The sequence below is a fragment of the Delphinus delphis genome, chromosome 1 (genome assembly GCF_949987515.2).
Source record: "Delphinus delphis chromosome 1, mDelDel1.2, whole genome shotgun sequence".
Classification (NCBI taxonomy): Eukaryota; Metazoa; Chordata; class Mammalia; order Artiodactyla; family Delphinidae; genus Delphinus; species Delphinus delphis.
The window spans coordinates 32,330,867-32,354,596 of NC_082683.1; the positions used below are offsets into that span (position 1 = coordinate 32,330,867).

Consider the following 23,730-nt stretch of genomic DNA (forward strand, 5'->3'; position numbering starts at 1 on the left):
CCTTTAGTGACAACAAAGAGGGGAGCAGTGGTTAAAACACTTTTATTTACTTTTTCAGGTTCTTTCTTTTTGCCTAACAGTCCTAAGCCGCAGATTTGAATTTCAAGCTGATGCGTTTGCCAAGAAACTTGGGAAGGCTAAAGACTTATATTCTGCTTTAATCAAACTAAACAAAGATAACTTGGGTTTCCCTGTTTCTGACTGGTTGTTCTCTATGTGGCATTATTCTCATCCTCCGCTACTAGAGAGACTCCAGGCTTTGAAAAATTCAAAACAAGACTGAGTTGCCCAGGGTCTGCAACTGAAGACGTTTCTGATCATTTCTGTCCTGGCAGCATGTTCTGGCTCTTGATGTTTTTAAACTTTTTTTTTTTTAAGAAAAATTATTAAGTATGGAAAAGCCAAGATTTAAATACATTTAATATCTCATTTCAAAAATGATTTTAATAATCCATTTCTTAAAGAAAACACTGGATGAAATTTTGAGGCTTAATGTTTTTAAAGGCTTAGTTTTATCTTTAAAATCTAGTTTACCGTCAACTTGTAAAATTACTTGAGAAAATACAGAACTTGTTTTATTTACATGCTTATATGGAACCTGCATATAAGGCGTTTGGGGGCGTATGTTTAAAAGGGAACACACCTCTGAATCCTCTCTGTAAGGCAGAAACAGTGGTCCTGAATCACTGTGCTCATACCTAAGTTGAGACTTATTTTTACTTTCATGCTGTTATGATTTAAGCTGGCCAATCAATGTTTTAAATAAGGAAGAAAGCTAATAATTGGTAAGGCTGATGTTTTGTAAATGAAAGTAGTTAGAAATATGCTCTCTCCTGTTCTATCAAATTTCTCTGTTCCCTCTCTTGCTATACACTGTTCAGGAGTTTCTAATAATGCTTTGAAATTAGGAATTATGTACAGAATGTTTTAAATCACTGGGTTTTGTTTTTGTTTTTAAGAAAGTCTTTCTCTTTCTTTCCACCTGGTGGGTATGATCCCATTAGGGGTAAACGAGTATTTTTCTAAACATTCAGCTTTTTCTCATTCATACTCTTGTATTCAATAAATAGTGCATCCTTTTACTTAGCAAAAATTGCCATGTTGAACAGGCTTTGCTCTTTTAAAAGTGGGAGAATGTGGAAAGAAGAAGAAATGACATTTTAAGAGATGTAAGATTGAAATACTGATGATTCTCTTATGATGTTACAGGGAAAAAATATAATTTTCTATTTCTTTCAAGGACAGAAGAGTTTTCGTTTTTATTTTTCTAATTTTTGTCAGTAAGTCTTAAGTGCTATTTAATCAGGCCTGATTCCATTTTAGAAAATTATAGTTCTTGATATGCTGACAAGTTTTATTTTCAAAACAAATGTCATGAAAGATTTCCAGTTTTTGAAGCTGCATGTTTGACTGATTCAAATCTCTGTCCACTTTATGAATGAGACCCAACTTTGTGCCTGGAGCTCCCACCCGCTGGTGATGTGTTCCTTCTGGGCATTTATTCCAAAGTGGGATCAACTGTGCGTGCTTGGTATCTGGCCAGAAAGTCTCTTGCTCAGCTGATATTTGGGTGATGTCTTTACATGGAAATATAATAAAAATAAACATCTAGTTTAGTACCGTATTATTTATTTTCCTAAGGCTGAAGAGGAACAGTGCTATGATTTGATCCAGCATCTTTCATCTGTGAATTCATGCTGTGATAACTGCCTTTCCTTCCTTCCGTGCCTTTAAATACAAATTTCAGCTCTGCACAAGTGAAACATTAAAAATTGCCAGTGCATATTGATGTTCTTTGTCTTTAATTTGACAAAATTTGTCTGTCATTTGTTACCTAGTAGATATATGTTTATTACCCTAGAGGAACCAAGTGCTAGTACTGGGTTGGCCAAAAAGTGCCTTCGGTTTTTAAGTAAAAATAAAAGACACATTTTTCATTTTCACCAAGAACCTCTTATTGAAAAATGTATTCGCCCTTTTGTTCCACTACCTTCTACCATTTTTCAGGCAACTTCATAATTCCATCTTCCCAAAACATTTTATCTTTTTGAGCAAAGAACTGTTCCAGGTGCCTTTTACAGTCTTCCAGGGAATTGAAATTTTTTCCATTAAGAGAATTTTGTAAAGACCAAAATAAATGGAAATCTGAAGGTGCAATGTCTGGTGAATATGGTGGATGAATCAGAACTTCCCATCCAAGCTATAACAGTTTTGCCTGGTCATCAAGGAAACACGTGGCCTTGTGTCATCCTGATCGAAGGTTATGCGTTTTCTGTTGACTAATTCTGTACACTTTTCTCATCGAGTGCTGCTTTCAGTTGGTCTAATTGGGAGCAGTACTTGTTGGAATTAATCGTTTGGTTTTCTGAAAGGAGCTCTTAATAGAGGACTCCTCTCCAATCCCACCATATACACAACATCACCTTCTTTGGCTGAAGACCGGCCTTTGGTGTGGTTGGTGGTGGTTCATTTCCCTTGCCCCACGATCTCTTCCATTCCACGTTCTCGTACAGTATCCACTTTTCATCGCCCATCACAATTTGTTTTAAAAATGGAACTTTTCGTTACATTTAAGTAGAGAATCGCATGTGGAAATATGATCGAGAAGGTTTATTTCGCTTAACTTATGTGGAACCCAAGCATCAAAGCGATGAACATAACCAAGGTGGTGCAGATGATTTTCAACGCTTGATTTGGATATTTTGAGTATGTCGGCTATCTCCCGCGTGGTATAACGTTGATTGTTCTCAATTAATGTCTCGATTTGATCGCTGTCAACTTCAACTGGTCTACACGACTGTGGAACCTCGTCCACCGAGAAATCTCCAGCACGAAACCTCGCAAACCACTTTTGACACGTTCGATCAGTCACAGCACCTTCTCCACGCACTGCACAAATTTTTTTTTTTTTTTGCATTTCGGTTGCGTTTTTACCTATCTTGAAATAATAAAGCATAATATGCTGAAAATGTTGCTCTTTTCTTCCGTCTTCGATATTAAAATGGCTACATAAAAATTCACCAACTTTGATAAGTCTTTTTTTAAATGCACACTGATATGACAGCTGTCACGTACAGTCTAACAAAATTGTTTTGAATGAAGTTAAAGACAACTAAGTGCTACTAGAGCCATCTGACGGAAAAAACAGAACGAACCTTTTGGCCAACCCACTACGTGAAGAGTAGTGTGAAGGAGCGGCCTGAGTGCCGAGTGGCAGCAGGACCATCACTGCACCTCACTCGGAGTCCTCTTCAGTGCTCCACTCCAGAGTGCCACTTGCTGGTGTTTTCTCAGAAGTGTCATTCAGAACCATTCCTTCTCCATTCCCATAACCTCTCATTGTCTTAGGCCTGTTTGGTCTGCTCCAGCTGCCTCTTTAGTCTTCCTTTCATGCGGCAGCAGTAACTAGCTTTTTTCGGGGGGGCATACCCCGTGCCATGCAGGATCTTAGTTCCCTGACCAGGGATCGAACCCGCGGCCCTTGCAGTGGAAGCGCAGAGTCTTAACCACTGGATCACCAGGGAAGTCCCAGTAACTAGCTTTTTAATATGTGATTGTTTTGACCTGGTCACCTACAGTTTATGGGAGGTGTAGGGATGGCCAGAGGATACTGGTAGGTTCCTGAGGTATTGACCAATCAGGGGAAGGAGTAAAGAGGCCAGCCAAGGAGGGAAAGAGGTGGCAGTCTGCACCCTAATATTTGGTGGGTGTGCAGGGGGCAGAGTGAAGTAGATCAAGGCCTCAGATTAAATGGCGTGACCTCAGCAGGGTTTATCTCTGAATCTAAGGCAGAGTCCTTGTTGTGTGTACATACTGCCTTTATCTGACTTGGCTTTTTGCTGAAGTCTGAGAGCTGCTAGTAAGTCCTACCTCTGTTTAGGATAGGAGCTGGGATTAAATCAACGACTTTAGTATCAATGGTGGTTCCAGCTTGCCCTTGACCTGTATATTCTCACGCTCACCCCTAATCCTTTATGTGGTACTTCCCCTCCCTGAGGACTCGTTCTTCCACTTGGTCTTTGTCATCAATATTTTGGATTCGTTTGTACATATATACTTTATGTAGCTTTGGCTGTTTTGAGTTTTCTATCATCATTTGCAGAAAAGCTTTACCTTAGCAGAAAGCTTACCTCGAGGGCCTTCAGTTCTGTCATAGATGCTATACAAAGAAAAGTACAGAGAACTGCTTTCCAGAAACTCCTGATTCAAGATCATGATGATGTGAGCAAGTAACTCTTGTGTCAGGCTATGTACAGTTTGGTGGAAAAGCAGGAATAATGCATAGTGGGATGGTATGGCCCTATTCAGACAATATGGATAGGGAAACCTCTGGCTCTTCTCTTATTATCCAGGATAGTTTCCAGGGAGGAGGGTTTGCCAAACAATATGACCAGAGACAGATAGGAAGATACCTCCATGTGTTCTAAAAACCTGTGAAACCAGGACTGTTCTTACCCAGCGAGCAGGATGAAGCTGGCATCTCAGTTAACAAATAACCTGTGCCTTCAGGTCAGAGCTCCCCTCTGGCTCTCTGCCTGATGATTGACAAACAGGGAAGCATAACTTAGGGTTAAGATCCAGGGCAGGGCTCTAGAATGCAGCACACCACTTACTGTGAAGACCTCGGGTAAGGAACTTGACTGAGCCTTTATTTCTCCATCTGTCATTTAGTCAGCAAATACTGTGCCCACGTGCTGTACCAAGCTCTGCTCCAGGTGCTAGGGAACACGTTAGTAAGTAAACGATAGAAAATCCCCGCCTCGTGGAGTTTACATTCTAGTGTGGGAAATAGACGGTCAGAATACACAAAACAGGTATCAAATGGTGACACATGTCTTAGAGAAAAAGGAGGACCTGAGGTGTCTGTGGGTTGGGGGGAGGAGGGGAGTTGATAAAAGGTGTCACTGAAGGTAATGTTTGAACAAAGACCTGGAGAGAGTGAGTGGGTGATCTCTGCAGGTGTTTGGGGAAAGAGCATTCCAGGAAGAGCGAACAGCAAGTGTAAAGGCCTTGATGTGGGAGCAGGCCTGCTGTTTGAGGAACACCAGAAGGCCAGAGAGGCTGGGGTGGGATGTTCTAGGAAGAAATGGTGGGAGATAAAGTCTGACAGGTAGGGATGCAGCAGATTTACAGGGTCTTGTAGGCCATTGAAGGGACTCAGGCTTTTATTAGACTACAGTGGAAGTCATTGGAGGGTTTTGGGCCAGGGAGTGACATGGTCTAAGTTTTAACAGGATCACTGGCTGCTATGTTGAGGAGCAAGGGTACAAGCAGGGGACTAGTTGGGAGTCTCTTGCAATACTTCCACAAGGGACTTCCCTGGTGACACAGTAGATAAGATTCTGCACTCCCAAGGGCAGGAGGCCCAGGTTTGATCCCTGGTCAGGGAACTAGATCCCACATGCATCCCACAACATTCTACTTGAGACAACAGCGCTCACAGAACGAATGAATATTTGCTAAACAAATGAGTGAAAAGGTGGAGATTGGAGATGAATTAGCAAGAACAGGTGAAGGCAGAAGGAGTTAAAGGTGATGCAAGTTTCAGGCCTGGGTACCGGGTAGATGGTAGAACTAGTTACTGAGATAGGAGACCCTGAAGGAACAGGTTAGGGGCAGGGAGTGACCAGTTTGGGATGAGTTGAGTTTGAGGTGCTTATCAGAGAGGGTGTGCAAAGGGGCAAAGGACACATTTCTTCTCATCCACTTGACTTTAGTTGGTTGTAACCTCATGAACAGCAGGACAGAGGCCCATTAACCAGGACAACTGGCTATGGGTCCTGTCACCAATGGAAGCCTTCCTTTACAGGTAAGATACAAGCCCACCATTTATCCTGGGGAAATTTCTGCGCCTACCAGGATCTTTTGGATTAGCCTTTCTACTGCTGCTCCACTGCTCTTGCCAGTGCTTACCCGGCCGAGGGTTTGTCAGCTTCTAAGCCCACCTGGTGCCATCATATGGTTCCCATTCCTGGCGGAGGAGGGAATAACCCGGATGCTCTGGGTCGTCTTGGAAAATGCCTCAGCCACACACAAGCTGAGACCAAATCCCTTCCTTCCTGGTTTGACGATTGGTGGGGTCTTCTTTGAGCACCCTGAACATATTATTCATTCACTTAACAACTATTTTATTGAGCACCTGCTATGTGCCAGGCACCGTTTTGAGGTTTTGTTTTTGAAACTTTCTTTTGTTTTCTCTTCTCTTTTCAAATGACTTTTTTCTTATGTACAGAGGTACGTATGTATATATCTCTGGTGAAACATTTAAGTTCTACCCTCTTAGCAAATTTCAATTATATAGTCTTATCAACCAGAGTCACTTACGTTTTACCAGGCACTGGTTTACGTGCTGGGGAATGGAGTGGCAAACAAGACCACAGTTTCTGCCATTATGGAGCTTATATGTTGTATGTTGAATAGTGATAAGTGCTAAGGAGAAATAGTGAAACCCAAGGTGGGTATCAATATTGGGGTAGGGGTGAGCAGGTCACTTTTGAGTAGAGACCTGACGTGAGGTTGCTGACCGTGATATTTTGAAAAAGAACATTCCAGGTAGAGAGCATAAATAGCATGTGTGTTGGCGCAGCATGTTTGAGGAGCAGCACAGGGGCTGGAGTGGCTGGAATGGAATGTACCAGGGTCCAAGCGTGGACCTGAGGTCAGAGAGGCTTCTGGGAGAATTGTAAGATCAAAGTAAGGACGTGTGTTTTTCCTGAGTGAATCACCCTCCAGGAAGTATCAGAAAGGCTACCAGCCACTAGTTCCTAGGAATCAGCCCCCTTTTGGCTCCTTCAAATGCCTGAGTCATAAGGAATGAGGTGTAACTCTGCATAAGATCTGTGAATCGTGTAATTGAAATCCTCCAGTGGAACTACTCTCAGGGAAAGTCACGGAGAAGGAGAAGGAAAGAGGCCAGGGCCAGCGCATGAGGAAACCTCAAGGAATAGACTGGCTCTCTAAGCCCAAAGTTTCAGGCACCGGGACAAGTGAAGTGACATGGCCTGGGGAAGGAGAGCCCTCCCCCAGCAGGTAGGAGATGCCTGAGAGCCTGCTGCTCAGGGCCAGGGTTCAGCTGCCTCCTGTAGCCCTCACCCTCTCCCCTGCACTGAGCTCTAGATGCCGCATTCCAACAGCTCCCCTGGCAGCCACAGCAGCAGCGGGGCCTTCGGAGGGGCCTGGGATGCTGTGACTCCGGATTTGCCAAAGCTCTGAGGGTGAAGCCACCTCTGTGGCCCTTAGGGCTACCCTGCCTTCTCCTTCCTGTCTGTCCCTGGATTGAGGTAAGGGGGCTGAGAGGTCACCCATGGGGTATATGTGTGTGTGTGTATTGGGGCAGGGGAGGCTACTGAGGGCAGTTCTCAGCATCTGCTGGCCAGAGGAAGAGAAGCCTGCTCCAGCGTAAGTGGAGACTTACAGGCAAGTTTAGGGTGAGGTGTAAGAGAGACCAAGCTTCACAAATGCTGGGACCTCAGGCCAGAGTCCTGTGTCTCCAGGAGGAAGCTGGCAGAATGCTTCATTTGGGGGAATAAATGCCCAAATCAATAATGGCGCAAAGGGATTGGTCACTCCCTGAATTTCAAAAGCTCCCATCATTGCATGGGTCAGAGGTACCTGCCACGCCCTTTCCTGCTGCTGCTGCTTGGAGTGGCCTTGCTGGCCTACACGGCTATGAGGCTGGGAGCCCTCAGGCTGACACATCAGATCTGAGTCAGTCTCCCCTAGATGTTCCCTCAGTGAAAGTGGCATGAGTGAATGTCACTTCTGCCCTCATCATCCAGGTCCAGGTCTGTTTTTCTCACAGGCCTAGAAGCCCCTGGAAGGCAAGAGCCAGGTCTTCCAGTCTTGGCTGCCAGCTCCTGCCCCAGGGCCAGCACACGGTGGGTGCCAAAGCTCACAGAGGACCTCCTGTGTGTCAGGCCCTGGCAAGACATTGGGTGCGCCCTACTGAATAAATGAGGCAAGGCCAAGTCCTTGCCCAGCTGTACAAGGGCTGGGAAGGATCTGCCCAAAGTTAGACAGAGGGTCACCATCCTAACTCTACCTGCAGGTTCATCCCACAGGTGTTCCTCAAATATGCTGTACCGTCCTCATAATTCAGGATGTGCCCAGAGGCAGGTACCCCGCCCTCCACCCTCCCCTTCTGGAGCCCTTGACCATCCTGCTTAGGTCGTGGAGGCCCACCCCTAATCCACAAGAAATTAAGCCCAACATTTGCATCCTGGTTTGTACCCAAGTCAGGGGCTTTTATTTACAGAAAGGCCTGGGCGGATCTAGCGGTTTGGTGGGAGAAGGTGATGCCAGAAAGGGAAGGGAGATGGGTGTTTAAATATCCAGATGGGAGGAATGCAGGGAGGAAGTAGTGGACTGGCTTAAGGATGGCCACCTCTGGGCAGTCACCCAGTAAGCCCAGGGGGTGAAAATGGAATCAGGAACCAGCAAAGGGGTCAGTCCACTTGCCCCAAGGACAAGATGGCCAGTGGAGGATAGTGTAAATTAAGGAGACATTTGTTTTGGTGACATCTGAGCGGTGCTCCGGGAAGGAAAGCCACCCCACCCTCTGGGCCTCGCACTCTCCGGTGCCACTTGCCCTGTGTTAGCCTCACCTTTTCACTCCGATGTCCTCCCTTCCCTTCCCCCATGTTTTAGAATTTCCTTTTCCTCAAGACTCCTGGGTCCCAGACAGAGGTCCCGGGAAAGCTAGTTTCCTGGGCAGAGGAATGGGATGCATGTCCACCCAGAGGACATCCAGTCCTTTCCCCCCAGGATGCCCACTGGGCTCCATCTTGGCCTGATGCTCATGGCCCCTTGATGGATCCAGGCTCTGTGAGGCGTGCAGACGTGTAGGCTGAGGCTGCAAGGCAGGCCGCAGGCTCACAGAATCCTGGCAGCCCCATGGGGCCTGGCAGGCCCGGTCGGCCTGCCTCTCCTGGGGCCCCTGCGACCCCTCGATCTCCATCTTTGCCGTTGATCGCCTGGCCAGACCGGCCAGGCAGTCCTGTGAGAGGGAGAAGGTCAAGACATCAAGGCCTTCTCCTGTCTCAGCTTTAGATTTCCTGTCTCACTTTTCAGGTGGGGAAAATGAAGCCAAGGACCCCACAGAGAGAAGGGACTCTGCCCCAGTCACAGAGGTTCTGAGAGTCGTGTCTGATTGTCCTTTCCTCCCAACTCCCAATCAGTGTCCGTGGGGAGCACATGCCCCTTCCTTTCCCTCCACGAAGCAGATTTTTGTGCAACCCAGGAAGTCCTCAGAATCCCAGCTGCCCAGTTCTCAGCCAGACCCCGCCCAGAGGCTCCTGGGTGCTCCAAAAGTATCAAAAACCGGCTGTGTGGGACTGAGTTGGCCGAGCATGAGGCCTCCATGGAAGAGACCCAGTTGTCTCTGGATCATTAATCCCAGAGCTGAGGGACACAACTGCCACTGGGCAGTGCCAAAATCTTACCTGGGATCCCTGGGGGCCCAGGCATCCCGGGATGCCCTCGTCCAACTTCTCCCCTATCACCCTTCTCTCCACGTTTTCCTGCAGAGAAAGAATGAAGCCTTAGTTTTTCAGAAGAGGAAAATGCTTTTTTTCTACTCGGCTTGCTACTTAATTTCTATTTCACACACAACAATTATTTGTTTTGTGCTAGTTCATAATAGGGGAAAGTTGGAAATGACTGCAGAACTGATTAAATAAAGGCAAGTCCAAAGGATGGAAGGCTATACAGCTGGTAAAGTTCTTTACAGGAAAGTGTCTAATAATCACAATAGTTGGCATTTACTATGTGCCAACTCTATGTAAGTTACCTATAAATGTAATCTTCATGACAACTACGAGGTTGTTGCTATTAATATCCCCATTTTACAGATGATAAATCTAAGGCCCAGGAAGATAAACAGGTAACTTGTTCAGGAGCCACAGTGAGAAAGTGGCAGAGTCTGGACTCACACCTGTCTTGTGACTCGAGCTTGCCTTCTTGAGTATTTTGTTAATCTGCCTCCCCACTTTTAGAGACGTGGAAGGAGGTTTATGGAGTACCACTAAGTAAATTTAAAACAAACAAAACCCCCCAAAAAACCCAATCTGTAAAACAGTACATTCATTTCTATCAATTTGCTACTGAAAAAGCAAGCGCAGGAGTCACATGTGGGAGAAATGGGTGCACGTGTCTATACCTCACCCTGGGAAGGGGAATGATGAAAGACAAAACAGGAGGCAGGGCAATCAACTCAGTAACTGAGGACCCCCCCAGGGGCTGGTCTTGGCCAAACCCCCATCCCCTGGCCACCACAGACAGAATAGCACTCACCCTTGGGCCCGATGTTGCCAATCTGACCCACGGCTCCCACGATGCCAGGAATGCCCCGAGGGCCAGGGTGCCCAATGGGTCCCTGTTTGCCTGGGTACCCAGGAGGCCCAGGGGGTCCTGGGAGACCCATCATCCCAGTCGCACCCAGAGCCTCCCGCTTGGCACTCACAGCTATCTCTGCCAGTTGCTCTGGAGGGAGGGAGGGAGACAGAGAAGTCTGTAAGCTGGGTGTCAGCTCAGTAAAACTGGGGAAGGCAGAGCATCCTGGCCCCTGGCCCCTGGTCCCTACGTGTGCACGCAGAATAGCCTGGGGGTTAACCTCCACCTTCCTCAGGCTATTGTACGGATGTCAAAGGTCCTGAGAGGGCAGGGATGTAGGTAAGGTCCCCAGCCCCTTGGAGGCAGAGCTGGAATGGCCGCCCCTGACTCCAGACACTCCAACAAGGCCACTTGAAGAGGCTCCTGAAGGATGGCGATGCCCTGGCTTGTGAGCAGGAGTTGTTGCCCCTCCGCCCCTCACCTTGCAGCATCTTCAGCACCACATCCTCAATGTGCTGGTCACTGGCATCTCGGCCCTGAAAGCAGAGGAGGTCTTTCAGGAAGAAGCCCCTGGCTGCCAGGGCTGACCGCTCCAGCGCGATGACCCCCTCCTGTTCCCGTTTTCTCACCAGAAGTATTTTCAGCATCTGACTGAAATCCCTCCTGCACCCACACCCATCCTCTCTGACCCTGAGGTTTGGAACCAGCCTCAGGGAAGCCAGCTTCCTCTGGGAATTCCCAGCCTTTGGAGCGATAAGCAGCAACCCAAAGAGATGTCCTTCCAAAGAGATGACTCCTGCCCTGGAGGCCAACTTACCGCCACGCCCTGCCTCCCAGGCTGTCCGGGCAAGCCTCGGTTTCCAACCAGTCCTCGAGGGCCCGGGAGCCCGGGGTAGCCCTGCACCCCCGGGGCGCCTGCATCCCCGCTGGGGCCCGGATAGCCGGCTTCTCCGCGGACTCCTTGCTGCCGAGTGGGGTCGGGGCAGAGCCGGGGTCAGAGGACGCACGCGCTGGGAGCAGCGGGGGTCGGGGTCGGGGAAGGATGGGATGGAGGGGAGGGAAGCCTGGGGAGCCGCGGTCCTGGTCCCCAGCGGCGCCGAGGGAAGGGGGGTGGCGGGAGAGGGGGAAGGTGGTGTCGCGGCTGCAGGACTCACCTGTCCCTTGGGCCCCGGCTCGCCAGACTCGCCCTGCAAGCACAAGGAAGCGCGGTCACGAGGCTGTGGGGTCCCAGGGCCCGCCCGTCGCCCCCCGCAGCCGGCTCACCTTCTCGCCTTTCTCTCCTGGGAGGCCAGCCACCCCCGGGTCGCCCTGCAGATTGAGACCGAGTCAGACCGCGGTGGCCCCGCGTGGCGTGGGAGCAGGGGCGGGGCGGCTGTGCTGGCTTGTGACACCCGCGTCCCCCGCCCCGACGCGGGGGAAGGGGACATGCTGGCACTCACCACTCCGCCGCGGGGCCCGGTCTTCCCTGGGAAGCCCTGGAGAAAGCGGGGAGTCCAGGGCTTGGTGAGCTCGGGTCCAGGGGAGGCTGGGTCCACAGGGTCCCCCCAACCCTGGCTCCTGGCCACACGCCCCTCTGCAGCTCTGCCTCTCACCGCCACCCCCCACACCCCGGGGTCCCTTGGGACCCGCAGGGAGAACTTTTCCCACGAAGATTTGCGGTGCTCAAGGATCTCACTGCCCTCCACCGACTCCTCCCGCAGAGTCTTAAGGCGTCTTTCCCTGGTATTTTCCAGCCCCATTTGGTACCTTGTCTCCCTTGATGCCTGGCAAGCCTTGGGGCCCTGGAATTCCGGGGGGACCCTGTTCCCCCTTGGGGCCCTGAGGAGAAAAGAAACCAGAGGAATAAGTCAGATGAGGTGCCCAGACAGGCTCCCCATGCCCATCCCAGCCACCCTGCACTTACCTGTCGGCCTTGAGGGCCTGGCTGCCCCACTGGCCCCCTCTCACCGTGGTCACCCTGAAATGGAAAGTGAACGTCACATCCTGGCTCTCAGCAGGGGCAGCCTCTCCCTGCCAGATACCAGAGCCTGTGGTCAGGGTGCCCTCCATTCCTGCTGTCACCACCGTGGAGGTCCTGGGCTCCACTTCAGACCTGCAGACTGAGGCCCTGACTGGGAGGCCTCATGCAGGCTGGGCAGGATGGGCGGGCACTGGACCCTTGAGAGGACCCAGATCCTGGGTCCAGCAGTGCCAGCTGTTGCAGAGGACCCCAGGGAGGGGCCGCTGTGCCAGGCACTTACCTTCTGCCCCATGATGCCCGGGGGACCGATTTCTCCTCGAGGCCCTGGCTCTCCCTGGGGGACAGAGAAATCAGAGGTGAGCAATAGCCTGGAGGATCCCTCCCTTCCGCACCTGGCCAGCCCCTACCCACCCTTGGGGCTCAGCTAATTTGCTTCATCAGGAAGACTTCCTTCACCTCCTCATCTTCCGGTCCCTGTACTTTTCCTTCATAGGACCAAATACAGTTGTAGTCATCATGCGATCATTTATTTAATTTAATGTCTGTCTCTCCCACGAAACCGTAAGCTCCATGTGAGTAGAAGACTGTCTATCTCAGCGTCTAGCGGGTTGCAGATATTTGGTGAATGTTTATGGAATGAATGAATGAATGACTTCCTGCTGGATTCTCAGCCCCAGTCAGCTGGGCCATCTGGAGAGGTCCTACCCCAGGACAGAAGCAGCTCCCACCCTCTCTGCATTGTACACAGGGAAACCGGTGCCCAGAGAGAGAAGAGAGCTTCCCTGCGTCAGTGGCAGAGCCTCGACTGGCACCGAGGGCACCCCTAGGCTAGGGCTCCACCTCACAGTCTCACTCAGGCCCCATACAATGTGTGCAGGGTCCTCAGGCCTGGGGGAGCGGGGGAAGGGAGCAAAGCAAGAGGCCTTGTGTCAGAAGAGGGGACACTCACCTCCTTCCCAGGGGAACCAGAGACTCCTGGGAAGCCTTGCCGGCCTGGCTCACCCTGCAGGAAAACAGAGTTCTGAGGTCAGTCTGTGTAGCCCAGTCAGGCCCTTGGCCTTGGAGAAGCCCAGGGAACCTTAAAAAGACTCTGGAACCAAATGAGCTGGGGAGAGGAGAGGGTTCTTGGTGAAGTCCTCTGGACTCCATTGATCTTCCTGTTTCTCATCTAGATATGCAGCCATGCCATCCTGTCTCCTCTAGCCAGGATGAGGGTGGGAGGGAGGTGACAGGAGGGAGGTGGTTAGGCCCAAAGGACTTGTGTCCAGGCCAAGTCTCTGAGCTTGGCCTGAGGATGGCGCCTTGCAGTCTTTAAGCCGTGTCCCTGGTCCCTGCCCCCAGGCTCGCTTGCTCAGATGAAGCCAACTCTGCCCTCTTACCTTGTCTCCAGGGCCTCCTTTTGTCCCAGGCTGGCCGGGCACACCCTGTAGAAGGAAGCTGATGTCAGTTTCTCCCCTGGCAGGGGGAGCCCTGTGCACCTACTGCTTTGCCTCCCGGATTCCTCCCCTGCCTTATGGGAGCTGAACAGCAGAAGGCCCAGCCATGAACTTGACTGTGCCTAGCCGCGAATCCCTGGTGAGAGAGGAGATGGGTACAGAAGGGCCTGCCTACAAGTGCCTGTGGTCCATGGGGAGAAGAGGGCCACATGTGAGTGCGCACAGGAACGCAGTCTGCACGTGGACATGTTAGCAGGCCTCGGCCTCAGTACCTCTGGCAGGGAGGGACGGGGGTTCCCAGAAGGTGTGGGCTGGAGGTGGGCCTGACAGTGAGAAGGCACAGAGAGATGGGAAGGGCATTCCAAGCTGAGGGACCAGTACAGGCTTGAATGTGTGGAGGCAGAAAAGCCAAGGCCATGTTGAGAAGGGAGAGGATGAAGAGAGGCAGTGGCTGATGAGGCAGAGGGATAGGCTGGGGTCAGATTATGGTGGTCCTGAGATGCTAAGATGAGCTGTGACGACGTGGAGTGTAGCTGTCCTGTTCGTAACTTTCCCTGCCACTTACTGTACCTCAGTAACTCTATTGAATGACTGGACAGAGTGACTTTCCTGGAGGCAGCAGGGGAGGGGGAGCACGGAAGGTGTTTAGCAGGGAAATGGTCAGATTCCACTTAGCCAACATGGACGGTTGGAACGGTCAAAGAGAAAGCCGGAACAACTGTCCAAATGACGAAGCCTAGGCCAGGCCAGACTTGGTGAGGAGGCCTGAGCTGGGTGGGGACAAGGACTAGAGCACAGCCCTGGCTGTGTGACTTCCATCTCATCAGTCACTCACACCACCTTGGGGAGGTGGGCCACAGAGTGCCTGGACTCCTGGAGGAGGATAAGCAACTGGCTGTGTGGCAGCCCCCATGGCTCCGCCCCATACTCACCACTAGGCCCTGGTGGCCCGGGTTTCCTGGCCGCCCCGCCTGACCTGCACTGCCCTGCAAGAGACAGAACCAGAGACACAGATGAGTCTCCCACCCGAGTGGAGGCAGGGAAACTGAGGCCCCGAGGCAACCAGGAATGTGTCCGTGACATGTGTGAGGATCCCAGGCTCCTAGGCCTCCAGGCTCAGTGTGACGGGACTCAGAGCCTCAGCTGGAAAGGCCCCTGACCCTTGCCCCAATCCCACCAGCCGTCCCCCCTCCTACCTTCGTGCCAGGTGTGCCTGGGGTCCCGTCCTTGCCGTCAATGCCTGGTGGGCCCTGCTCAGGAGGAAAGTGAAGGGACACTCACAATGGGGAGATGCCTAGGGTCAGGCCACCCACCCGTGTCCCTGTGTGGGTCGGGTCACCTTGGGAAGCCCCACCAGCTAATTGGGGGTGGGAGAGTGGAAGTGGGGAGGGATATCGTGGAATGGACCACAGTCCTTCCCTTGTGTGGGTGATGAGTGTCCCGGGACCTCTCCTACATCACCACCCTATTTACAGGTGAAAAAACTAAGGCGCAGAAAGAGGGCATTTCCCGAGGTGACAGCCCACCGGCAACAGAGTTCAGTCTAGAATCCCAGGCTCCTCCTCCTCTGGGGGCTTGCAGAGCTGCCTGGACCCCGCCCTCTGTCCACTTACGGTTGCTCCCTTTGGGCCTGTTATTCCCTGGGGTCCTCGGATACCTTGGCTACCCTGCAAAGCAGACAGAGATCAGATCAGCTTCAGGAGGCTGAACTCCTGTCTGGCTGTTCAGAGAAGGGAACAGCTAAGAACAGTGGCCTCCGGGTCCCAGGGTCCCTGTGGCACAGGCCATGCTGTGCAGGGGCTGGAGGAGAGGGGCCTAGTTGTATGAGTTCGCCCTGGACCTAGTGGGAGGGAGTAGAGGTCAGCACCAAGCAGGCTGGGCTGGAGCAGGACAGGGGAGGAGCCAGCGCTCCTGAGACCCACCAAGGCCCTGAGTGACACTGATGTGAAGAAACACAACTAAAGACAATGTGTGGACTTGGTTTGGGTCTTGCTTTGAACAAGAACCCTGAAAAGACATTTTTGATATCACTGGGAAAAATTGACTACAAGCTGATGATTAGATGATGTTCAGGAATAATTGATAATTTTGTTGGAGGGATAATGATATCGTGGTTATGTGAGGAAAGAGCCTTATTTGTAAGAGATACATTCGGAAGTGGGTAACATGACGTAATGTTAAGAATTTGCTCGAAAATATCAGCAAAGCAATGAAGTGAGGAAAAGAAAGGAAGAAGAGGATGGATGAAGTGAGAGCGGTAAAAGGTTAATTTGGGGAGGTGGGTACATAAGGGATCACTATATTATTCTCCCTACTTTTGCGTTTGTTAAAAAACTTGCACAATAAAAAAACTAACAAAAAGAAAAACAACCCTAACTTTACTTTCTGCTCAATTTTTCTGTAAACTCAGAACTGCTCAAAAGAGATAGTCTTTTACTTTAAAAAAAAAAGAGAGAGTTAAGAGAACTGGGATCTGGACCAAATCCCATTAGCCCCATGACTGATTCCCTGGAATTTCATTGTCTGGCCCCAGTGACCGTGGGACTGCATTACACGGTTCTCCCGAAGTCTGAATTTGATCAGCAACAGGCTGGGCTTGGAGGAGGGGGCTGGCTGGGCTCTGGGCACAGACGTTCCTCCCTCACATCAGTCACCCACACGCACAGACACGCAGAATAACATATGCACACACACACACACACACACACACACACACACACACACACACACACACACGTTTGTGCGCGCACGTGAGCCTTGGGTGGAGCTGAGTCCACCCAGTTCTCCCCAGGGGCCGTGACTGGACAGGAGTGCCTGAGGACTCACCACGTCACCCTTCTCCCCAGCTCGGCCTGGTGGCCCCTGAGGACCTTCCTCACCCTGGCAAGAAGGACAAACAGAAATGCAAGTTATGTGGGCTCAGGGGGAGCCGCAGCCCTCCGCAGCCCTAGGAGCTGTGTCTGGAGGAGGTGGGTGTGGGCGGAAGCAGGAGCAGACTCACTGGTGACCCGGCGGCGCCGATGGAGCCCACCATGCCTTTGTACCCTTGAGGACCCTGGGGAGAGCAGAGGTCGCGGGTCAGTCTTGGCTGGACCCCAGAGGCCAGGGGGCTGGTTCCAGCAGCTCTTGCAGGACACCCCAAACCCACTCACCGTCTCTCCTTTGGGTCCCGCCATGCCCGGGTAGCCCCTGACGCCCTGGGGACCCTGTCAAGACAGAAGAATGACAGCGATGGCAACTAGAAGGCCCACTTCGTGACACCTTCCCTGACCCCCACCCAATTTTCTCAGTGCCTCTCTGAGGCAGGCACGGAGTCCCTATCACAGATGGTCACTGATGCTCGGAGATGGGAGAGACTCGCCAGGGTCACTCAAAAGGGACAGTGGCCGAACCTGGGCCTCAGGTGAGTCTTCTGGCTGACAGCCTTTGTTCCTGTCCCCCAGCCTCTCACAGTCAGCCTCAGCCTCCCTCCCCCCCCCCCCCACCCAGAGACACACCAGCTGGACACAGGTGTCTCTTTCACAAGTTAGAACCCAGAGCACGAGAATGACTCCACTAAGGTCTCCCAGGAGAGGTGAGGAGGGCCCTTGGAAAGTGTTCCTTACCGGCGGTCCAGGGATGCCTTGCTCTCCAGAGGCACCCACATCTCCCTTGGGACCCTAAGGGGCAGGAAAGAGCAGTCAGATAGGCAGGCAGATCGAGAGACAAACAGACAACCAAAGACACCATCCTCTTCCCAGCAAAAGCAGACAGGAAGCCCTCCTAGAAACCATACGGTCCCATGTGACGAACGGATGGGGAAATGGAAGCACAGCAAGGAGAACGGACTTGCCCAGGGACACATTGACCTAGAATCTAGGCCTCTTGCCTCCCAGCTCAAGGCTTTATCCCCAGAGCCCCACAGGGGAAGGGGAAGGGAGAAGGATGGGGGGCAGGCTCCTGTAGGCCCCTCTCCACACACACCCTCCCAGGGCCCTCAGCCCTCACACTCACCGGCTTCCCCTGGCGGCCGGAATCTCCCAGATGCCCGCGCTTGCCAGGATGCCCCTGCAGGGAAGGAGAGAGCTCAGAGTAGGTCCCTCCCCCCCCCACGCCCCCCACCCCCCCCCGGCCCCCAAGACTTGGGCCAGGAGCTCACCTTCACTCCCTGCAGCCCCGGGGGCCCTTTCACGCCCGCTGGACAGTTGGTTGGACACTGGAAAGGAAATCCCGCAGGGCTCTGTGGTCACTGGCCAGCCCCAGGCCAACTGGGCCTTGCTTCCCCATCTTGCCAGCTCCGATTCCCCCCTCCCACCGCACCTGGCTGCACCTCTCAGCTGCAGCCCCTCCCCATCTCCCTCTGACCCTACCTCCTGAAGGAACCTATCTCCTTGCCCGCCCCTCTCAAGATGACCCGCCCCTTCCCCGGATTAGCCCCGCCCCAGGCCCCCCCAACCCCCGCCGCCTCTCACCAGGAAGTCCGCGCTGCCTTCCAGACCCTGAATGGTTCCCGGGCGGCCCTGAGAAAAGATGTATGGAGACGGAGTCTGAAGCAAACTGTCCCCACCCCAGGCTGGCGCCAAGGACTCTTGTCCTTCCCCGGCCACACACTGCCATGTGGGAGGTCTGAGGACACTTACCGGTTTCCCAGGGGGCCCTGGGGGCCCTGCTGGTCCGTCTGGTCCAGGATCCCCCTGGAAGCAAGAAGGACCCAAATCATACCCTTGTCCAGTCCTGCCTAGGTCACCCCTGCCCCCTCCTCCAGTTCCTGCTACTGCACTGTCCACCCTGCCCTCCAGGTCACCTCCTGAGATCTGGGCTCTTGGGGAGATCAAGGCCTGATCTTCGGGGGATGGCCCCAGCCCTTGGCCTCCCTGGAAGACCTACCACAGGGTGGGCTCAGCAGGAGGGGTTTCTGCCCCAGAACTGCAGGAGCTCCCTTGTGGCCAGAGGCAGACTCAGGAAATCCTGGAGAGATACTGAACTTGCCAGCTTGAAGGCAGAGGGCAGGAGGCAGGGTGAGCAGAGGGCTAGCTGGGGCTCACCTTGGGGCCCGTGAGTCCCATCTCACCAGGGAGGCCAACAGGTCCGGCTGGTCCCTAGGGACAGAGACATCAGTGGCTGGGATGCCTCAGAGGGTCAGCCCAGTCCTGGCACAGAGGGACCCAGAGCCCTCTTCCCCACTTTCACTTTGCAACCAACACCAGAGAAGCTGACAGATTAGGACTTTAAGGGCCAGAGAATCTCAGAGCCAGTGGATACTCCCAGAGTTCTCTGACAAGTCTGCCCATTTCCAACACCATCACAGAATGCTGGCCCCTCCCCATGCTGGTCGGTCCCCTGGAAGCCCTCTGTACCCTCCTTCCCAGAGAGTCCCAGGAACTCTGCCCCATTCCTGCAGACTTACAGGAGGTCCGGCAAAGCCAGGGCCCTGGAACAGAAGAAGAGATTAGGTTCATGGCATCTTTTACAAGTCCCTCTCCCCACAAAGGGTCCTTTAAAGCCCTTGCCAGTTATACTCACCGGCAGGCCGGGGGGACCTGGGAGCCCAGGCTGCCCCTGCAAGAGCAATGGGAGAGGCTCAGAGGCTAGGGTCTCCTGGGTCCCTGCTCCTGTCTGCCAAAGCCCCTCCCAAACTCTGGCGCTAGATTGCCCCTGCTGAGGCCCCCAGCAGGCTACTTACCTTGACTCCAGGGATCCCCATGGGACCAGGCTCCCCCTTGGCTCCAGTTAGACCCTGGCGAAGAAAGAGAAGGTACATCCGTGAGGGGCGAACCTGCTCCCTGACCCGCGGGGCAGGGCGGGTCCAGAGGTCTCTCCTGGGTGGGCCCAGGCTGCCTTTCACCACACTCCATGAAGGCCTAAGGGCGGCTACACCTCACTTTCCCTTCCCCCAGTTCCCACCATAGTCCTTGACGATTATTGTCTTTTGGAAGATGAGAAACCAAGGCCCAAAGATTTGTCAGCCCAGACCTCATGCCTCCAGTCTAGGAGTCTAGAAAACCTAGATAGACATAGGTCTGGATTAGCCATTTTCTTGATGTCTGGCCCTTGGCAACTTTTTCTGAGCCTTAGTTTTCTCATCTGCAAAATGGATTAATAATCATGCTTGCTTCTCTGGGTGGCTATGAAAACCAATGTGGAAGGCAATATATTTTGTAACCGTGGACGAGTTGGAACGGCCCTGGTGGCTGGTCACAGCCCTAATGGGCACCTCTTGCACCAACAGGGCAAAGGCAACTCACGGGGGCCTCTTCTTCCTCCCATCTTTCAGTGACTGACTCAAATGTATGCCCCAACAAGAAGACTTCCCATTGCCCCTGGCTGTGTCCAGGAGCCTGTGACCTTGGGGTCCCCGGGAACTCTGTGCTATCAGCCAAATACCGTTCCTCTCCTGAGTGGTGCCTGGGGCTGTGACGGGTGGAGTGGGGAAGGGAAAAGGAGAGGAAGGGAGAGGGAGCATAAGGACAGCTCTGCCCAGAGTATTCAGTTTGATACTTAGGGCCAGAAATGTGAGACTAAACTCTGGCTGCTGCCGATGACCAGAACCCCTCTCTGGACCCCCATTTGCTTGTGATTCAATGCTCCTGGGGTGGGTGTGAGGCCACAATCTCATATGAAGGTGAGGGGGGCTCACAGCTGTAGAGTCTCCATCTTGCTCTGAATAGCAGATCAGGGAAGATGCCAGAATTGGGCTCTGGAAGTCAGTGGGTGGAGCCCTCACCTGCCCTACCTGACGCTCAGGTAGGTACTCACGTCAATCCCGGGCTTGCCGGCTGGCCCATCTGGCCCCGCTTTGCCAGGCTCTCCCTTAGGTCCCTTGAAAACAGAAGTGGAGCAAACATGAGACACAGGAGGGCAAGACCTGGAAGGGTCAGAGGTCAAGGAGGAAAAAGTACTCACCGGAGGGCCAGCTTTCCCAGGGGGCCCCTTGTCACCCTGCAAGATACAAGTTGTTGAGACAGCACACTATGGCTCGTGCTCCCCCAGATGGGCACACAAGCCCTGGCTGGCCCGTCCCACGTGCTCCTCTCCTCACTCTCCTCTCTTCTGTCCTGGGTCCTCTCAAGCCTTGTGCTTTTTAGGAAAATAGCTCCCTTTCCCTCAAGAAAACCATAGGTGGGTTGACACCAATCCCAGACAGGCTGGAGAGGGTGATAACAGCATGCGAGTGGGTTCTAGTCATGCCAGTGTTGGTAAGGGGCCAGTTAGGAGACCTGCGAACAGGGTTGTTGGCTCCAGGTTACCTTGGAGAGCAGGTGCCTCTTGGATTTGAGCAAGTGTGGGGAGAAACGTGGGGCTTTTAGGAAAACATGAAGGGGAGGTAAGTGAAGGGGGCAGTGGCGGCCTTCTGGGTTAGGGTCAGGAAAACGAGATGGGGCAGGGGCAAGGACCAAGGGGACAGATTCAATGTGTCACCAAGGCAAGAAGGACCTCCTTCCCCTATGACAAAGGATCCTTGGTGGAGGACAGATATGGGCTGTGGAATCACATTCAGCCCCAGAGAGGCTTCCAGGCATTTCAGAGCCTGTGGCGGCCAGAGAGCCTGGCAGGGACCCTTCACCCTGTGTTTGGAGGGTGGGGCACCAGGTTGAATAGAAGGCTGTCGAGATGGGTAAACATGGGGCTGACCTCCTGGGGGAGCATCCAGAATGAGCTATTTAACCCTCACTGTGGTAGGGAGAGCAGGGAACGAGACCAGCTAAAATCGGGGAGAAAAATGCAAAGGGAAGAGACCGGAGTCTGGCCCTAGCGGGTTAGCGGTCTGGCCAAGGCTTCCAAGCTACCCTGAAGAAGCATCCAGACGTGCCAGGGGGCAGGGAGAGGAGGCAGGGCGTCTCCCACCCGAAAAAAGAAGGGAGGAGGGGGCGAGGGATAAGGAATCGCTGTGAGCTGTGGCGGGCAGACAGAACAGCAGCTCCTTGTCCACCGGCGGCTATAAGGGGCTCTGCCTCTCGGGGCTGGTTTGAGGTTTTTGTAGAACAAACGGTCTCCTTGTGGTGCAGGCTGGCGTCGCCTACTGGCAACAGGGGGCACTGCATCTCCAGGCGTCAACCTCACCGCCCCGCCCCCCGCCCCCCACTCCCAGGGCTCACAAAGTTCCCCTTTGTCCGCCGCCTCTCTCCCCCTCCCTTCCCAGGTTAGAGACTCACGTCGATTCCGTCGGATCCAGGCACTCCCGGTGGCCCCGGTGGCCCCGGTGGCCCCGGTGGCCCCCGCTCTCCTGGTGGACCTCTCTGAAAACACATACAGGGGTGCAGCCCTCAGATAGTGCAGGGAACTGGGCATCCAGGAGTGCACCCCTCCCTAAGGAAAGGGAGCTCCTCAGGGAGCCGCGAACTCCCCGTTTATTGAGAACCCACTGTGTACCATATACTGTACACCATTACATATATTATCTTCTTGAATGCTCAGAACTGTGAGGCCGAAACTAGCAAGCCCCAGTTTGCAGTTGAGGAAACAGGCTCAGAAAGATGAAGGGGTCCGTGATCGCCGGAAGTAAGCGGTGGAGCCAGAATTCCGTCCTCGGTCTGCCCACCTCCTTCCACTGTACCATGTTGCCCTTGCGCTGTCGTGGGTGAGAACAGATGGAGATGCTGATGGCTCAAATAAATAACCGATGGTAAGGAAGATGGTGCCTAGAGACGCTTGGTCCTCAATGGACGGTTGCTCGCATTATTTTTAGGTGAACAACAGATACTGAAGGTGAGTAGGTACCCCTTCCTCTCCCCCCGGTGCGGATAAAGTCCGACGGGACAGCTGGGGAGGCGCAGAGAGACGGGGCGTGAGGGAACCCAGGGAAGGGAAGCGTGTTCTCTCCTCCTAACTCAGAGCACCCCTCTCGCAGCAACGCTCCTCCGTCCTCCCTTAGGTGGCTCTCTTACGGGGCCACCCCCGACTCGGGTGGGGGTCCCCCGCCTGCCAGGTGCCCGCGCCCTCCCCAGGCCGAGAAGTGCCAGGCTGGCGCCCGGGCCCTGCTCCTCCGCGCCCGCGTCCCGTTAGGCCCCCCTCCCCCCAGCCGGCCCTCGAAAGTGAGACGCGAGCGGGCGAGCCCGGCAGAGAGGCAGCAGCCAGCGAGAGCGGCGTCTGGCTGGAGCCGGCGCCCCCTGGGAGGCGGCGGGGGCGGAGAATCCGGAGCCCCGTGAATGGGCACCATTGTGTCCCCCGCCACCTGGGCTCTCCGGGCTGCCAGGACCCGGCGCCAGCTCTCGCCGCACGCTGCCCGTCCCAGGCAGGGCCGAGCATCTCGGGACAGGGTCCCTCTGGCTCCCCGGCTTATCCACCTCCTTTCACTGTGCCGAGACGCCCCCCGTTTGTGCCCCTCCTAAGGGGACGTGCACCGCGGGACTGTTCGAAGCTGCCCCTCGCGCTAGGGAGTGTCAGCAGAGGGTGGAGATCAGGCAGAGGGAGCCCTTGACTAGACCGCGGGATCCTGAACCCCGGACCCAGACCCCGCACTCCGGACCCCGGCGCGGGACTTACGATCTGCGCCAGGGCGAGCCCGAGCACCTGCAGGAGAACCAGGAGGCTGCGGCGGGCGGCCTCAGGGGCCATGGCGGGCGGCGGACTCGAGGAGGATGGGTGCCGGCTCCACGCACGCACCGACCGCTGAGGCTCCGGCGCGGCCGCGCTAGCTGCTCTCGGACGGGGCGGGTCCGGCCTCCTGAATATGCGGCGGGGCGGGGCAGGGGACCCGCGGGGGTCTGTCACCTGAGAGGACCCGGGGAAGGAGGCCGGCGCCGTCGGCCCAGCTCCGCCCCGCTCCGTCTAGCCGCCAGCGCCCACCCTCCATCCTCGCCTCGGGCTTCCCCGAGGCATCGGCCGGGTAATCCAAAGAGCCGCCAGGGTGCGGGACGGGGACCAAGCCTCCGTTTCTCTCTGAGGAGGCAGAGGGCCTTCCCAGGTTCCTGTCCAGCCTGATCTCCAGGACCCAGCCCCTTTCCCCGACCCACAGTCTGCGTCCCATCCCCTGAGCCATTTCTTCGGCCACTTCTGCCTGCGAGCCCCGGCCTGGGTGCTCTACGC

General features: G+C 53.9%; 2 protein-coding genes across 2 annotated transcripts in view; one reads left to right on the forward strand and one right to left on the reverse strand.

Annotated features, from left to right (window-relative positions):
* The window catches only part of ZMPSTE24 (zinc metallopeptidase STE24), a 48,897-nt gene extending 45,894 nt beyond the window's left edge, over positions 1-3,003 (forward strand). Inside the window, exon 10 of the mRNA XM_060020090.1 lies at positions 59-3,003. Within this exon, the coding sequence (XP_059876073.1) occupies positions 59-283 (225 nt within the window). The 3' untranslated portion in view covers positions 284-3,003. The remainder of the gene's footprint in view (positions 1-58) is intronic.
* A 5,221-nt stretch (positions 3,004-8,224) lies between these two features.
* On the reverse strand, positions 8,225-23,318 carry COL9A2 (collagen type IX alpha 2 chain). Its single transcript, XM_060004015.1, has 32 exons — positions 23,188-23,318; positions 21,858-21,941; positions 20,608-20,643; positions 20,461-20,523; positions 19,388-19,441; positions 19,228-19,263; positions 19,112-19,135; positions 18,750-18,803; positions 18,345-18,398; positions 18,177-18,224; positions 17,864-17,920; positions 17,719-17,772; positions 17,331-17,384; positions 16,878-16,931; positions 16,727-16,780; positions 16,552-16,605; positions 15,339-15,392; positions 14,922-14,975; positions 14,658-14,711; positions 13,669-13,713; positions 13,239-13,292; positions 12,570-12,623; positions 12,233-12,286; positions 12,076-12,147; positions 11,769-11,804; positions 11,593-11,637; positions 11,484-11,516; positions 11,147-11,293; positions 10,811-10,865; positions 10,291-10,479; positions 9,441-9,518; positions 8,225-8,995 (listed from the first exon to the last, which is right to left on the reverse strand). Exons 1-32 carry the CDS (start codon positions 23,257-23,259, stop codon positions 8,796-8,798), a joined length of 2,076 nt encoding a protein of 691 aa, XP_059859998.1. The 5' UTR covers positions 23,260-23,318; the 3' UTR covers positions 8,225-8,795.
* Positions 23,319-23,730: the final 412 nt, after the last annotated feature.